General features: G+C 40.8%; 1 protein-coding gene across 1 annotated transcript in view; it reads left to right on the plus strand.

Annotated features, from left to right (window-relative positions):
- LOC101859713 (arylsulfatase B) overlaps positions 1-9049 on the plus strand; it is a 15516-nt gene extending 6467 nt beyond the window's left edge. The window contains exons 5-9 of the mRNA XM_013083808.1: positions 1051-1162; positions 2507-2602; positions 4324-4567; positions 5922-6130; positions 8607-9049. Coding sequence (XP_012939262.1) covers positions 1051-1162; positions 2507-2602; positions 4324-4567; positions 5922-6130; positions 8607-8824 — 879 coding nt within the window. The 3' untranslated portion in view covers positions 8825-9049. The remainder of the gene's footprint in view (positions 1-1050; positions 1163-2506; positions 2603-4323; positions 4568-5921; positions 6131-8606) is intronic.
- Positions 9050-17126: the final 8077 nt, after the last annotated feature.

A 17126-nucleotide genomic window follows, 5' to 3' on the forward strand; every position in this document is an offset into this window, starting at 1 on the left:
GGGGGAGGGGGGGGAGTGAGTTCGTGTTGTGTTGTGTAGTGTTGTGCTGTGATGTGTTGTGATGTGTTGTGATCTGTTGTGTTGTGTTGTGCTGTGATGTGTTGTGCTGTGTTATGATGTGTTTTGATGTCTTGTGATGTGTTGTACTGTGTTGTGTTGTGATGTTTTGTGCTGTGATGTGTTGTGCTGTGTTATGATGTGTTTTGATGTGTTGTGATGTGTTGTGTTGTGGTGTGTTGTGTTGTATTGTGTTGTGATGTGTTGTGTTGTGTTATGATGTGTTGTGTTGTGATGTGTTGTGTTGTGTTGTGCTGTGTTGTGTTGTGTTGTGATGTGTTGTGTTGTGATGTGTTGTGTTGTGATGTGTTTTTGTGTGTTGTGTTGTGTTGTGTTGTGCTGTGTTGTGTTGTGTTGTGCTGTGTTGTGTTATGTTGTGCTGTGTTGTGTTGTGTGTTGTGATGTGATGTGATGTGTTGTGTTGTGTTGTGATGTGTAGAGGTGGGGAATCTCATACTCAGTGCGCACTGGGGAATCGTTTCTCTAACACACACACAGATCACCAGACATGAGGCCTTGTTTTTGAAGGTCACCGTCGGCTTCGTTCGGTTTGTGCCTCGATGGTCGCTTTTCGTCCTAAATCTGGCTAGTCCCATCTACCAAACCGAACAGAACCTTTCACACTTTGTTCTCTCCCTCATATTTCACTCTCTGTTCTCTTTCTCCCTTATCTTTCATCCTTTGTTCTCTCCCTCACATCTCATACTGTGTTCTCTCCCTCATATTTCATCCTCTTTTCTCTCCCTCCCTTATCTTTCATCCTTTGTTCTGTCCCTCATATTTCATCCTCTTTTCCCTCCCTTATCTTTCATCCTCTGTTCTCTCCCTCATATTTCGTCCTCTGTTCTCTCCCTTATCTTTTAACCTCTTTTCTCTCCTTCATATTTCACCTCTGCTCTTTCCCTCATATTGCATCCACTGTTCTCTCCCTCAAATTTCATCCTCTGTTCTCTCCCTCATATTTCATACTGTGTTCTCTCCCACATGTTTCAGCCTCTGTTCATGTACCTGGCCTACCAGTCAGTCCATGACCCGCTAATGGTGCCCGAGGAGTACGAGAAGAAGTACAGCCACATTAAAGACGAGAAGCGAAGAATATACGCAGGTTTGGCTTCTGCAGCTGGTCAAACTGAATCAGCACATTTCGCAATCTTAGTGCTTTCTTGTCGTATCTCCAGTTTTTTTTTTACCTAGCAAATCTTTCCTTACCCTTTCTGACTCTCTGCCTTGCATCACCTCACTCACAAACTACACACTCCTACACCCTTAAACAGTGAAAATTTGACATCTTCGTAAGCTCACTCTTTGTTATGAAATGTTACCACTGTTATTAAAAATGGGGATAGGACAAGAAAGAACTGAGATCGCGATTTTTTTTTTCAATTTTTAGTTTTTGGGGGAAGAAATTTTAATCTTGCAGTAGTTTTTGGTATTTAATTTTTATTCCGGTAATTTTTCTGATTTATTCATTTACATGAAAAGAAGAATTTCTTGTTTTCAGCATATAGAGGTTCACAAAATAGACTGCCACATATTTGTAATTTGGTGTCGGATTGATGGAATATGGCTCTGTTGGGAGACGGTATGGGGAGGAAGTAGGGGAGAGAGGCTGGAATAGGGAACATGACAATGTGTGTGAGGGGGTTTGGGGTGATGGCGTGGGGTTTGTAGGGATTTTTTTGGTTTTGTTTGGGGGGGAGGGGTTGAGGAGTGTTCTAGTAAGCAGGTAACTAATGTCCTCGCTTTCTTCATATATATATATATATATATATATATATATATATAAATATATATATATATATATATATATATATGTGTGTGTGTGTGTGTGTGTGTGTGTGTGTAATATATAATATATGTGAGTCAGCGTGGTGGAATCAGACTCTCGTCAAAACAATGAAATCGAAGAAAACAGCATTTTTTCCCTGCTTAGCAATTTTTATCAATTTTTTTTATTTTTGGCTCAACGCCTTTTACGTTCGTTTGCAAACACATTTCTTTGAGGATTTCAATTAAAAACGTTCATTAAAGGCACAAAAATATAAATTTACAGGTTCCATGGACTCTCTTGCTTTGGAATTTACCAAGCTTTGACAGCCATTTTCTCGCTAATTTTACTTCTTAAACCAGGTTACCCCCACCTCCTTCAATCCAAAATATCTCCACTTCTATTGAAGATGGATGGGTAATTTTATCATTGAAAGCAAGACAAATGAACAAGTTTTAAGATGATACCAATAACTCAATATTCCCAAAAATTGACGAGAGCCTGATTACACCACGCTGCCTCACATTTAGAAAATAACCTTATTGTGTTGAAAATGCCGAAAAGTTCTTACTAAAATCAAGTTGCTTCCAAATAACATAAACAATATAATAATATAACCTTATTGTGTTGCAAGTGCCGTAAAACTCTTACTAAAATCAACTTGCTCCCCCCGCCCCCCAGGCATGGTAGCCGCCATGGACGAGGGCGTGGGCAATGTGACCAAGGCGCTCAAGGACAAAGGCATCTGGGACAACACCATCCTTGTCTTCTCTACTGGTGAGTGAGTACGGACCGACTCGGAGGCCAATCAGGTCACAGAACTAATCCAATAACTAGTCCAATAACTAGTCCAATAACTAGTCTAATCCCTACCTCAGAATTACTAAGTCCTATCTGACATTTTTCGCCGCTTTGAGTTGCTAAAACCGTAAGGTCAGAAACCAGAAGTAATGTTCTATCTGCTCTATCAAAATCGTAAGATTATTTGGAGTCGTTATCAAGATATTATTCAAAGAATTACATTCGAAAAAGCTTGACATGTTGTGAAGCTCAAAATCTTTAGCGTCAAATTTCTCCTAACTAGGTACTGAGCAGATAGAACTTTGTAATTCTGAGGAAGTGCAATGTTATCCAGATGTTAAAAACCACGATGGAAAAAAATTCAGTGTTTGCCGAGTTGAATTAGGACCAAACGTAAGGTCTTAAGGTCTTATGACGAGAGGGTGAAGGTTAATGATATACAGCTACTTAAACCAACTGAAGTTTAGTTTGAGGTAATTAAACAAATTTTAATATATTATTGTCTTTTTTTTTATTAAAGAAAGAAAGTGCGCCCTTCAGACGTTTAGGTCTCATATCTGAATAAATTAGTGTTGTTAGATTAAAAATGCCTTGAAGTTTTAGGCTTTGAAATGCAACGAAAGCTGGCCAAAACGTCACGTGAAAATAATTATAATACAGTCGCTACTAAAACAGTAATAGCCCATTTTGCGTTCTGTTAAGGGGAGGCAAAATGCGCGCATGCTTCGTGTTGTTATTTTTCTGTTTGTTTAAAAAAAATACAACTTCTCAACGATTGGCCTGAAAGTTGGACACTATCCGGATTTCCAAATATTTAGGGATCCAGATTTCCTAATTTATTCGGAAATTCGGCAGCTCTGTTTGAGCATTCGTTCAGGGCCGAAGACGCTAGGAAAGTTCTCCATTTTGACGACACAAGTGTGGGTTTTGACCCATCCTTCTGTATTTGAACCACACTGGCACGTTATTCCACGCAACTTTCATTTCTTCCCCAAAACCAAAAAGGGACCAATATTATGGTGGCAGCAATTATTGAAAGACGAGGAAGATATTTTGCTCAAAACAATTTATGCTGGCCGAAGGGGACAATGTCACTACTTTTGTTTGACTGCTTGCTAGATGGGATGAAAACATGCACTGAGATCAACGATTGTTATGTTGAATAAAAACAAATCTCTCTCGATAGGCATGTACATTGGCATGTTGATTTTAAAGAACAGGGGAACTTAGTTCTAGGTCAGACCGCGTGGATGTGAGATTCCTGAATACTGAGTATGTATCTAGGTTAACATTAGTATTGTTTATATTACTGTTCATTTTTTATTGTACTTGTGAATGTTAGCCAGTTTGTGAGTGCAAGCATACTGCGTGTGAGTGCATGTCTCTGCGTGTGCGTGTGAGAGTGCGTGCACGCGCGCATGTGTGTATGTATGTGTGTGTGTGTGTGTGTGTGTGTGTTTGTGTGTGTGTGTGTGTGTGTACGTGGTTGAAGAACCAAACCAATGTGCCAGGACCTGGACAATAAAGGTGTATCTTATTTATCTTATCTTATCTTATCTTATCTTATCTTACCTATTCTTTTATTATCTTATCTTATCTTATCTCATCTGATCTTATCGTATCCTATCTCATCTTATCTTATCGTAATGTAACATTTTGTCCTTATATCGTCTTCTCCCCCCCCAACAAACCCACAGACAACGGTGGTCAAGTGTACGGCGGTGGCAACAACTTCCCTCTCCGGGGCCACAAACACACCCTCTGGGACGGGGGGATGCACGGCGTGGGTTTTGTCACCGGCGGGAAGATGCCGGTCAAGGGATTGGTCAACAACGAGCTGATCCACGTCACTGATTGGTACCCTACCCTGGTGAACCTGGCCAAGGGCTCCCTCAACGGAACGAAACCTCTGGACGGAATTGACCAGTGGGATACCATCACGTATGGCACACATTTATTCATTTTAGTTTTAGTTTTAGTAGAGGGTTTTACGGCGCTCGCAACTGCATAAGGTCATATGAGCGCCAGAATATTAGAGGTGTTACAAGAGAGTAACAAACATAAAAAAGAAGGGGAGATAAGGGCGATGGATGTTTGATAGGAAAGAAGAAGCAAGCCACACCAGAGCACCCGCCAACCACCCACTTTATTTATTTACTGTCGAGTTTATTGTCTTTGGAGTTTGATTCTGGTTACAGATTGAAAGTGGCGTTGCCCAAGAATGTAAACGTGGGTGGTTGACAGGGGTGCTCTCGTGTTGTTTTCTCCTTCTTTCGTACCAAACATCTATTGTTCTCATCTCTCCTCCTTCTTTTTGTGTTTGTTACTTCTTTGTGATGCCTCTAATCTCTAGAACTCATACGACCTTATTCTGTTGCAAGTGCCGTAAATCTCTAACTTAAACAATAATACAAAAGTTTTATTTTGGCCACAGGTTGAAAATGGCATTGTCCAAGTATGTTAACAATGTAGTTATTTAATTGTAAACTTGAAAAAAAAACCCTACAGAATAGTGGGAACTTGCTTTGTGCAAGCTGTGAGCTTTGCTCTTCTCCGTTCACGGACATTTCAACGGGTTTTTTTTCTGTTTCGCCTTGTCGTTTTCTGAAGTGAAGTTCTCTGTAGTGCGTGAGCCTAAAAATGGAAAACATTGATAGGTCATTGGGTGAGTGTAAGAGTGCAAGAGTGCAAAGACAAAAGAACTGTTACGCTGCTGGGTGAGTGCGAGAACATTATAATAATACGGGAAAAAAAGAATGAATACTTTGCTGAATTCAAGAGTGCATGGATAAAAGAACTGATACGTTTCTGGGTAATTTAAGGAGTGTATATATAAAAGAATTGATACGTTGAACAGTGCAAGAATGTATAGATAAAAGAACTGATATTTAGCAGTTTTCTCCGTGCTTAGCAATTTTTATCAAATTTTTGTTTTTTGGCTCAGCACCTTTTATGTCTATTTACAAACACATTCCTTTGAGGATTATACCGAAAACGTTGATTAAAAGCACAAAAATATAAATTTACAGTTTCCATGGACTCTCCAACTTTGGAATTTACAAAGCTTGGGCAGCCATTTTCTCCCTAATTTAACCTCCTAAACCAGGTTACCCCCACCTCCTTCAATCCAAAATATCTCCACTTGTATTGAAGATGGATGGGTAATTTTTTTCTAGACAGCAAGACAAACGAACAAGCTTTAAAATTATACCAATAACTCAATATGCCCAAAAATTGACGAGAGCCTGATTCCCCCACGCTGCATCACGATTAAGGGTTTCCTCTTCTTCCACAGCGCCGGGAAGCCAAGCAGACGTACCGTCCTGCTCCACAACATTGACCAGCTGTTCCCCAAACGAGGTGTTCCTCTGTACAACGACACTTTCGACACCAGCGTGAGGGCGGCTGTGAGGGTGGGCGACATGAAGCTCATCACAGGGGACCCTGGCGACGCAAAATGGTGGCCACTTCCGGGGCAGAAGGTGGACTTTGATATCTCAGACGGTAGGAGCCGTATATCTTTCTCTATCTGTGTGTGTGTGTGTGTGTGTGTGTGTGTGTGTGTGTGTGTGTCTGTGTGTCTGTCTGTCTGTCTGTCTGTCTGTCTGTCTGTCCGTGCCTTCTTCTTCTCTCTCTCTCTCCCCCTCTTTCTTTTTCTGTCTGTCTGTCTGTCTGTCTGTCTGTCTGTCTGTCTGTCTGTCTGTCTGTCTGTCTGTCTGTATGTCTCTCACCCTTCTCTCCCTCCCTCTCTCTCTCTCTCTCTCTCTCTCTCTCTCTCTCTCTCTCTCTCTCTCTCTCTCTCTCTCTCTCTCTCTCTCTCTCTCTCTCTCTCTCTCTTGCTTACTGTGTTTGATGCTTTCCCCATACAATTCATTCTGTGTATTATTTTGCTGTTGTCGTTTTGCAACCTTGCAAAGTACTGTTTCCATAATGGTTAATGTTTTTTCTTTAGTTTTTTTATTGCCTTAACGACAGATGTCATCTCTTTGCGTTTCTGCTTGTATTACTTGGTCAAAATGTGGTGTCTGTAAAAGTGTGATGCAAGATGGCTTACTTTCCCTTTACATGTCATTGTAAAATCACATTATTAACGTTTTCATTATTTCAATTTCATAATGATTCTAAAAACTTATTCGTCTTACCTTATACCTTGGACTTATATTTGGAAAAAGTTCTGTAACAGTTCTTAAACCGCCGTTTGTGGTGTAGCGGTTGGGTGCTTAACTGTCGCACGCAGAAGACAATATGTGAGGTAGCGTGGTGGAATCAGGCTCACGTTAATTTTTGAGCATGTAGAGTTATTGGTATCATCTTAAAGCTTGATCAATTGTCTTTATTTTGATGAAAAGAATATCCATTTATCTTAAATACAAGTCGAGATATTTGAGAATGAAGGAGGTGGGGGTCACCTATTTTCAGAGGTAAAATTAGGGAGAAAATGGCCTCCAAAGATTAGTTGTTTCCTTAGCTTCAGAGTCCGTGGTAACAGAAAATTTACATTTTTTATGTCTTTGATCAACGTTTAAAAAAAATCCACACAGAAATGAATTCCTTAATGTACATGAAAGGTGTTGAGCCCAACCCCCCCCCCCCCCCCCCCAAATGTGATAATAATTCACAAACCTGCTGAAAAATGCAAGTTTCTTCACTTTGATTATTTTGACGAGAGCCTGATTCCACCACGCTGCCTCACAAATGAGTTTGATTCCCATGTGGGGCGACATTAATTTTATCGAATATCTCGGTCTTTCTTCATGGGTTGGCCTTGATAGACATGGTCGCAGCCCGCCTCCTAACTGATTTAAATCTAGATGTTATAAACTCTCAGAGCTTATACTCGTATGGGATAGAGGGCTAAATAAATGCAATTTCCTCTCCTCCTCCTCCTCTTCCTCCTCCTCCTCCTCCTACTTCTGCTTCTTCTTCTTCTTCTTTTCAGCTCTGGCATTGCTTGATCATATAATGTGAGGCATGGTGGTGGAATCAGGTTCTCGTCAGTTTGACGGGCATGTAGAGTTATTGGTATCATCTTAAAGCTTGTTCAATTGTCTTTATTTGGATGAAAAGAATATCCATTTATCTTAAATACAAGTCCAGATATTTGAGAATGAAGGAGGTGGGGGTCACCTATTTTCAGAGGTAAAATTAGGGAGAAAATGGCCTCCAAAGATTAGTTATTTCCTTATCTTAAGAGTCCATGGTGACAGAAAATTTACATTTTTTATGCCTTTGATCAACATTTAAAAAAATCCACACAGAAATGAATTCCTCAATGGACATGAAAAGTGTTGAGCCAAAAAAATAAAAAAAATTGTTACAAATTCACAAACCTGCTGAAAAATGCAAGTTTCATCACTTTGATTATTTTGAAGAGAGCCTGATTCCACCGCGCTGCCTCACATAGTACTGAGATCGGGGGTTCTCGTGGCCTAGAGGTTAAGGTGTTGACCTCTCATTCAAAAGTCCCGGGTTCGAATCCGGGTAGCGATCGAAAAATTTTCTTCTCTAAAAAATTGTCTCCTTTCACCTTCATTCCTGCTCTCTAGCAATGTTCTGTTTTCCGCTTTCATTTCCACTTTCTGCCCCCACCCCCTCGCCTCCTTTGCCCCCTCTGGGCTCCTGACTCTTTCTGCAGCCTTTCTACTGCTACTCCTTTGGCTCCTCCTTACTGCTCTCTTTCTTTTGGTAGGAAAGATCTACACCTAGCCTTCTCGGACAAGGGCGAAAAATCTCGGAGGGTTGCGCACGTTAAAGATCCCTTGGTGGTCTAAAATCGATAAGAGTGGGCTTCGGCCGCCACCCGGGCAAAATTCAAAATTTCCTACCAACTAAAAATATTCGGTGTGTCCCGCGCGCTCATATGACCTTATGCAGTTGCGAGCGCCGTAAAACACTTTACAAAAACAAACAAAAAAACAAATTACTGAGACCATGCCTTCTAAGTCCCCCATATTTTGTAACGCTGTTTCTCCACCCACAGAGCGCCACAAGCACCCCAATAAGAACGTGTGGTTGTTCAACATCACAGCGGACCCCAACGAGCGACATGACCTGTCCCATCAGATGCCCGGCACTGTCCGCTCCCTCCTCAGATATCTGGTGAAGTTCAACGCAGAGTCTGTACCACCAGTTTGGCCCACACACGACTGGAGAAGCAACCCGTCTAGGCATGGCGGAGTGTACGGGCCCTGGATGTAGATCAGAGAGTTTACAGTAATACTGTAAACCCACTCTGATGTAGATCAAGCGTTTCTTTGATTTGTTTTTTTTTAAAATGTGGTTTCTCGTTTTGGTTACATTTAGTATCCCCTCTCAATGTTTATGTCCCGAGCGCTCATAATGTTGCCTTTTACAACAGTTGGGAGCGACATAAAAAAACAAAAACAAAATAAATTACCAAGACAGATTACCCCGCCCCCCTTCCACTCCGTTTTGTTGCTTTGTCTTATACTATATTGTTTGTCCGGCTACAAATCCGTCTTGGCGGTGTCCATCAATAGGTCGCTATTAAGCACAAGGCGGCTATCCCGCAAAATGCTGTTTTTACGAAAATCGAAGGTAAAGTTGGTGGACTCTTGTTCAGTATCTTTAAAAGACAAGGAGAGTTTTCTCTATAATTAAACAAATATACACACAATTGAACCAAACTTCTCCTACAGGTAGAGCAATGCCCACTTTTGGTTTAAGTCAAGTTTTCTGGAAACCCCCGAAATATGGGTTAGCCCACTTGTCCTTAAAAGCGACCTGTTTGTGTCTTGCTTAACCCCTAATGCGGCGACATTTCCCTCAACGGTTGTACAAGAGAGGTTCAAACAAAACTTCTTTATATCAGTAGAGGTAAATCACTCCCTTTAGGATTACAAAGTTCTTTCTGACATTTTTGACTATTTGGAGTTACTAAGACCATGTGGTAGGAAACCAAATGTGCTATCTCCTCTATCAAAATCCTAAGATTATTCGTCGTGGTTATCAAGATATTCCACTGAGTCAGCGGTTGAGCAATTCCCCGGCCAGAAACCGCAGCATTTCGACACGTTTTTGAGAAACAGGACTGTGAAGCCAATTTTCATTTTGATGACATACACTTGGTATCTATCACTAGAAAAAGAATTGAATGGAGAATTTATATTAAAACAGCTAGCTCCCTTTTACATTCAAAGTCTAGGTCAAAAGAATCAGAGGTGGCTTTCTACTGCTACTCCTTGGCCACTCCTTGCTGCTGCCTTTCAGCCACACCCCTGATCTTCTGGTTGGAAAGATCTACACATAGTCTTCTCGTATGAGGGCGAAAAATCTCGGAGGACCCGTGTGCAAGCTGTGCACGTTAAAGATCCCTTTGGAGTCTAAAATCGATAAGAGTAGGCTACGCCGCCAACCGGGCAAAATATAAAATTTCCTACCAACTGAAAAAGTTTAATATGTCCCGAGCGCTTATATGACCTGATGCAGTTGCGAGCGCCGTAAAACACTTACAAAAACAAACAAGAGATGGTTGATTATTTTCCAGTGGTAGGCTAAGGTCAAACAGTTCGATCTATGTCTGAGTTGAGAGTTGAGAGTGGTGGTGCGACTGCCAAACAACAATGACACATTGTTCCTACTTCGTAACAGTCGAAGGTAGACAACCGAACATATTCAGAGATGATTACACTTTGTCCCTGCGAGTAGCAAACCTTCGTTGACCTTCGAAGTAGTTTGCGCTTGTTTTTTGCTTGTTTGTCTGTTCTCTCTCTCTCTCTCTCTCTCTCTCTCTCTCTCTCTCTCTCTCTCTCTCTCTCTCTCTCTCTCTCTCTCTCTCTCTCTCTCTCTCTCTCTCTCTCTCTGTGTGTGTGTGTGTGTGTGTGTGTGTGTGTGTGTGTGTGGTAGCCTATCCGTTCGAAATGTTTGGAGCCCCGAAGAGCGTGTTCTTCGCAGGGGCCACCGCCTCTCTTAGGTAGCGGGTGAGGCAGTCCAGCTTCCCTGAATCCTTCACACGCGTGTTGTTGTTGTTGTTGTTGTTGTTGTTGTTGTTGTTGTTGTTGTTGTTATTGTTGTTGCTGTTGTTGTTGTTGTTGTTGTTGATGATGATGATGATGATGATGATGTTGTTGTTGTTATTGTTCTTTTGTTATGGTTTTGGTTTATTTTTTGGGTTTTATTTGGTTGTTGGGTTTTTTTTTGGTTGATTTTGTTTTTTAGTCCGATCGCAATTTTACTAAAGACGTACACGTAGGTTCCCCAGGGACAGGTGGAGCGGCCCTAAGCAGGTTGAATAACTCCACCATTTAAAAAAAATCCAATCTTCAAGAAGTTTTCATAGAATGAAGAGAAGATGTAATACTAAAAATGTGTCGGTTGAGTTTTTGATATATATATATATAGAATAGATTTTTGGTGGTGGTTTCTGGAGTGTGAATTTTCACGATTTTTTTTCAACCTTGAATACTACCTCAGGAAAAAAGGCAGGCTGACGTGGCACACCACGGAACAGCTACCGTTATGAAATAAATGAGAGGCAGTGTGGTGGAATCAGGCTCTCGTCAAAATAATCAAAGTGAAGAAACTTGCATCTTTCCGCAGGGTTGTGAATTTGTATCAAAATTTTGTTTTTTGGCTCAACACCTTTCATGTCCATTAAAGAACTCATTTATGTGTGGGTTTTTCTGAAAAACGTTGATTAAAGGCACAAAAAATGTAAATTTTCAGTTACCACGGACTGTTAAGCTAAGAAAATAACTAATGTTTGGTGGTCATTTTCTCTCTAATTTTACCTCTAAAATCAGGTGACCCCCACCTTCTTCATTCACAAATATCTCGACTTGTATTTGAGATAAATGGATATTTTTTTCAAACAAATAAAGACAAGTGAACAAGCTTTAAGATGATACCAATAACTCTATGTGTCCAAAAATTGACGAGAGCCTGATTCCACCACGCTGCCTCACAAATCTCCCCACTCCCCCCCTGCCTAGGTTCCATTTCGCTGACACCACGGATTAGTAATCGAAGTATACCACACTTTTGCCATCGTCTGGTAGTAGCGATACACTTATTAGAATGTCAGAATATGAGTACATGCCCGTGGAAAAAACGAATTAATTATAAACTGTTTTAAGAGTCAATGATCTGCATTTGAATCGATTCTACCATATTATTTTAAAACAAAAGTAACTACTCCATGGTAGATTTCGGTAGCTACTCCGTGGTATTTTGTTCTCTGATCTTACATCAGAGGGTGCATTATTTATGGCCCAATTAGTTTGTTTTAGTAAGTGTTTTACGGCACCTGCAACACGAAAAGGTCATATAGGTGCCGAAGATTAGAGGTGTTACAAGAGAGTAACGCACAAAAAAAGGAGGGGAGATATAATAATGGCAATATATTATTATGTTTGAAAGGAAAGAAGAAGCAAACCACACCAGAGCACTCGCCAACCACCCACTGTCCCAATTATGTTGTAAGTCCTGTAAAACTCTTACTAAAATGAACCAAAAAAGAGAGGTGTTAGACTAGTCCACTTTCACTCTTTCCCGCTTAAAAAAGAATAAAAACTAATTGGTCTGCTTAATCTTTTCAGGTCTTTGCATAAGGTGCCTAAGAGTCGGATGATCAGCAGGATCTAGAAGCCTTTTAATGTATGTCACTGCAAACTTAGGTTCCAAAACGTTTGCTTTATTTAATGACAGCCTAAAGCGGGTTAAACCCCCCCCACCCCCACCCCCCCAACATAATAGAGGATTCCCTGCCCACATCAGAATCTGAAACGCAAAAGGTTGACCTATTTTCGTTTAACACCCCTACTGTAATGCATGCCAATGAAACATGGTCCAACAGTTAAAAAAAAATCAATTGCCCATTTAGAATTTAGATCTGTATCAGATTGATGCCATCTGATTAGTAGAAAAAAGGGCACATGACAGTGTTCAAAAGTGTATCACATGTATACTAAGTATGACATGTAACTTATAATAATTGCATTTATATAGCGCATATCCATGCTCAAGAGCATGTTCTATGCGCTTTACAACTATTATTACCCCAGCAAACCTTCTGAGAACACTCTGAAACATTCAGAGCTGCGGATTTCACGCGCTCTAACACTATCAAACTGACAAGATCTCTCACTGTCTATAGCCGGGTACCCATTTCCACCTGGGTGAAGTGAGGAAAATTTGTGCAAAGGGCCTTGCCCAAGGACATAACGTCGGGCCCCTGACGGGATTCGAACCCACGACCTTACAGTTGCGAGTCCGAGAGCCTAACCACTAGGCCACCACGTGTGAGGCGGCGCGGGGAAATCAGGCGCTCGTCAAAATAATAATGAAACTGAAGAAAATGGTATTTTTCCGCCGGTTCGGCAATCTTTGTCGAATTTTTGTTTCTTGGCTTAACACCTTTTGTGTTCATTTAAAAACACATTTCTGTATGGATTTTACGGAAAAACGTTAATTAAAGGTACAAGAAATGTAGATGCTCAGCTCCCAAAGATTCTGAAGCCATAGAATTCACCAAGCTTTGGCGGTCATTTTCTCGCTAACTTTACCTTTAAAACAGGCCAATCCCACACTTGCTTCAATCGCAACCTTACGATTGCGAGTCCTAAAGCCTAACCACTAGGCCACCGACGCCACTTGCGGACAGAGGTTCAAGGATTATAGATGTGAGTCAAGAATCAGAGAGCAATGATGATTTTATGGTCAAGCAGATGAGTGGATACTTTTTTATACTAAAGTAGATTTTTATTGACGGTTTGGTGAAGAAATTGATAAGTTTACTCTGAAATGTAGGCGGGTTAGGGTTGTGTTGGTATAATATTATTTCAAAATAAGCAATTTGTGTGCTAGTTTTTGTTGTGGTGATCCAGCGTATGCACCCAAAGAGCGGTGTTTGATAATGAGCCCAAATAAACTTTCGATTACTGCATTAAGGTCTTAAAAACATATTTATCTCCCTTTCTTTTTTTCGTCCTCTCGGCCCCACCTCTCTCTCTCTCTCTCTCTCTCTCTCTCTCTCTCTCTCTCTCTCTCTCTCTCTCTCTCTCTCTCTCTCTCTGTACATACTTACACAGTTGCTCATTGTCCCCAAAAGTAGATACCCGTAAAGTAAGCTGCCGTTAAAACAAAGCATGTGCCTTGCCTTTAGTTTTAGGTAGAGTTTTACAGTATTTTCAACACAATTAGGCAATTTAAGTGCCGACGATTAGAGGCGTTACAAGAGAGCTACATAAACACAGAAGTAAGGAAGGAGAGATTGATTAGGACGGCAAATGATTGTTAGGAAAGAAGAAGCAGACCACACCAGAGCACCCTCCAACCTCTCGCGTGACAGGCCCAGCTTATCACAAGATATTTGGTCGCTTTTAAGCTAAAGGGGGAGGGGCGGGGGCTATCCCGAAAAATGCTGTTTTTGAGAAAACCGAACGTAAAGTTTTTGGCCCTTGTTCAGTTTCTTTAAAAGACAAGGGAAGTTTTCTCTATAACCAAACAAATATACGCACCAATGAAACCAAACTTCTCCTGTAGGTAGGCCAATGCCCACTTTTGGTGTAGGTCAAGATTTCTGGAACCCCCCCCCCCCCTTAAAAATGGGTTAGCCCCCTTGACCTTAAAAGCGACCATTTAACGACGGACGAAATCCTGACGTATGACGTCATCATTCTATTCTTGTCATACCAGCTGGTCGTCGCTTCATTTATTTTGTGTCAAGACGCGGTAGAACCAGGCGCTCGTAAATGTTTGAACATGTAGAGATATTGGTATCGTCATCTTAATTAGAACTGTCCACGCGGTTTCATGCAAAAAAAATAAATATATGAAACCATGCAAACTGGGCCCAAAATGTGAAATTATGCGATTCTGTTAATTTTAACAAAGTATGATATAGGAAAATAATCAGAAATTATGCCCACAAAAAAAGATAAAATTTTGCTAAATTATGCGGGGTGCATAAAATCACGGGGACAGATAGAACTTCATAATCATACTTATTTTATGCTGTGCTTTCGATGAAATAATAATACCCATCTATCGTGAATGGAAGTCGGGATATTTGAGATTCAAGAAGGTAGAGGTTACCTGGTATGAAAGGTAAAATTAGCGAGAAAATGTCTGTCAAAGTTTGGTAACTTCTTTTGCTTCAGAGTCCTTGGAAACTGAAAATTTACGTTTTTGTAGTGTCTTTAATCGCCAATTTTAAAGTAAAACCCACTCAACAGTATGTTTATTATATAGACATAAAAGGGGAGAGCCACCCCCCCCCCTCCCTTCTCACATACAAAAAAACTTCAACTAAAAACAAAAAACAACAATACAAAAAAACCAAACAAAACAAACAAACAAACAAAATTGTTCACCCAGCGGAAAAATGTGGGTTTCTTCTATTTCATTATTTTGACTAGCGGTCATTTCACCACGATGCCTTCTTAAGAGAGGTGGGGGGGGGGGGGGGGGGGCTACACCTGAAGGCTATCTCGCTGATTACAGGACCGAATTTTACCAAATTTCACACGTATAACAAGCATAGTAAGGAGTCTTAAAATCCGTAATCAAATTTGAGAAAAAGTTTCGTTTCCATAGATACGGCGCCATATTGGATTTTGTTAACTTAAATGAAGCAACGACCAGCTGGTCCGGCAAGAATAGAATGATGACGTCATACCCCAGTATTTCGTCCGTCGTTAAATGGTCGCTTTTAAGGACAAGGGAGCTAACCCATTTTGTCTTACGTAATGAATACCGCACTAATTGCTCATGGAAATTCATTGTTTTTTTGCAGACGTGTTAACAAACATTGGATAAAAAATTTGTTTTTTGTTTGTTGTTTTTTTCCTTTACCAATTAAAACATTTTTAATGAATTTTTTCCTGAGGTAGCATTTAAATTTGCAAAAAATCCGTGAAAATCAACACTCCAGACACCGCCAACAAAAGTATATTCAATATTATTATATCTAAAATTCAACAGGCAAACTTTTAGTATTACATCTTCTCTTCATCCTGTGAAAATTTCATGAGGATTGGATGAAAAATTGTGGAGTTATTAAAAAAGTATAGAGAAAGTAAGTCGCGTTTTGAGAAAACGACCGATAAAGAAAAATAAAATATTGACTCTATTAGGAAAAAGTGGTGACAAACATGCCCGCTATGGGGAAAAATACGGATTTTGGGGGTTCTTATGAGATGGAATAGTTGTAGGAAAGGCTGGGGAAGCTAAACATGTCTACAACTCAAATTCCATAATTTTGAGCAGAATCGGGACTTTGGGAGTGTAGCCCCCCCTCCCCCCCCCTCCCCCCATTTAAGAGCCGAGTGACAAGTTCAATCACCAGGTCGCCACCAGCTCTCTCCTGGGTTCTGCAGAGGTAACAAGGATATGTGTCACAACGCGGTGGAATGAGGCTCTCGTAAATTTTTGGGGCATGTAGAGTTATTGGTATCATTTTAAAGCCTGTTCATTTGTCTTCCTCTGGATGAAAAAAAATATCAATTTATCTTGAAAGCAGTTGAGATATTTTCGAATGAAGGAGGAAGGGGTCACCTGGTTTCAGATGTGAAATTAGTGAGAAAATGGCAGCAAAAATGAGTTATTTCCTTAGCTTGAGAGTCCGTGGAAACTGAAAAATTACATTTTTGATGCCTTTAATCAAAGTTTTTCAGCAAAATCCACACAAGAAAATGTTCTTTAATGGGTATGAAATGTGTTGAGCCAAAAAAACCCAAACAAACCCCAAAAATGTAATAAAATTTCACAAACCTGCGGAGAAAAGGCAGTTTCTTCTCTCTGATTATTTTGACGAGCGCCTTTTTTTCGCTACGCTGCCTCTCGTATCCTGTTTTGTTTGGATTAACGGGATATCTTCTTCTCTGCATAATAGTTTCTGACAGGGAACAGAGTTGTAGTAGTATGAACTGTATCATATTGGACGCAGCTGTTCCCAAACAAGTATTACTGTTGTTGTTGTTGTCGTTGTTGTTGTTATTGTTGTTGTTGTTGTTGTTGTTGTTGTTGTTGTTGTTGTTGTTGGTTGGGGTGGTGGTGGTGAAAGTTGAAGTGAGTTGTACTAAGGGTGGTGGTGGTGTTGAAAGTTATAGTGGTGGTGTGGTGGTGTTAAGGGTTGAAGTGATGGTGGTGGGGGTGAGGGTTATAGTTATGGTGGTGGGGTGGTTGTGAGCGTTGTAGCGACGGTGGTGATGATGGTGGTGGGGAGAGTTGTAGTGATTGAAGTGGTGGTGAAGAGGGTTGTAGTGGTGATGATGATGATTTTGGTGGTGACAGTTATAGTGAAGGTTGTGGTGGTGGTGAAAGTTATATTGGTGGTGGTGGTGGTGGTGGTGGTGAGGGTTGTAGCAATGATGGTGATGATGGTAGTGGGGAGAGTTATAGTGAAGGTGAGGGTGGTGGTGGTGGTGGTGGTGAGAGATGTAGTGACGGTGATGGTGGTGATGGTGGTGATGGTGGTGATGGTGGTGATGGTGGTGATGGTGGGGATGGTGGAGATGGTGGGGATATGGTGGTGATGGTG

This window comes from Aplysia californica, unplaced genomic scaffold (assembly GCF_000002075.1).
Source record: "Aplysia californica isolate F4 #8 unplaced genomic scaffold, AplCal3.0 scaffold00255, whole genome shotgun sequence".
NCBI classification, from domain to species: Eukaryota; Metazoa; Mollusca; class Gastropoda; order Aplysiida; family Aplysiidae; genus Aplysia; species Aplysia californica.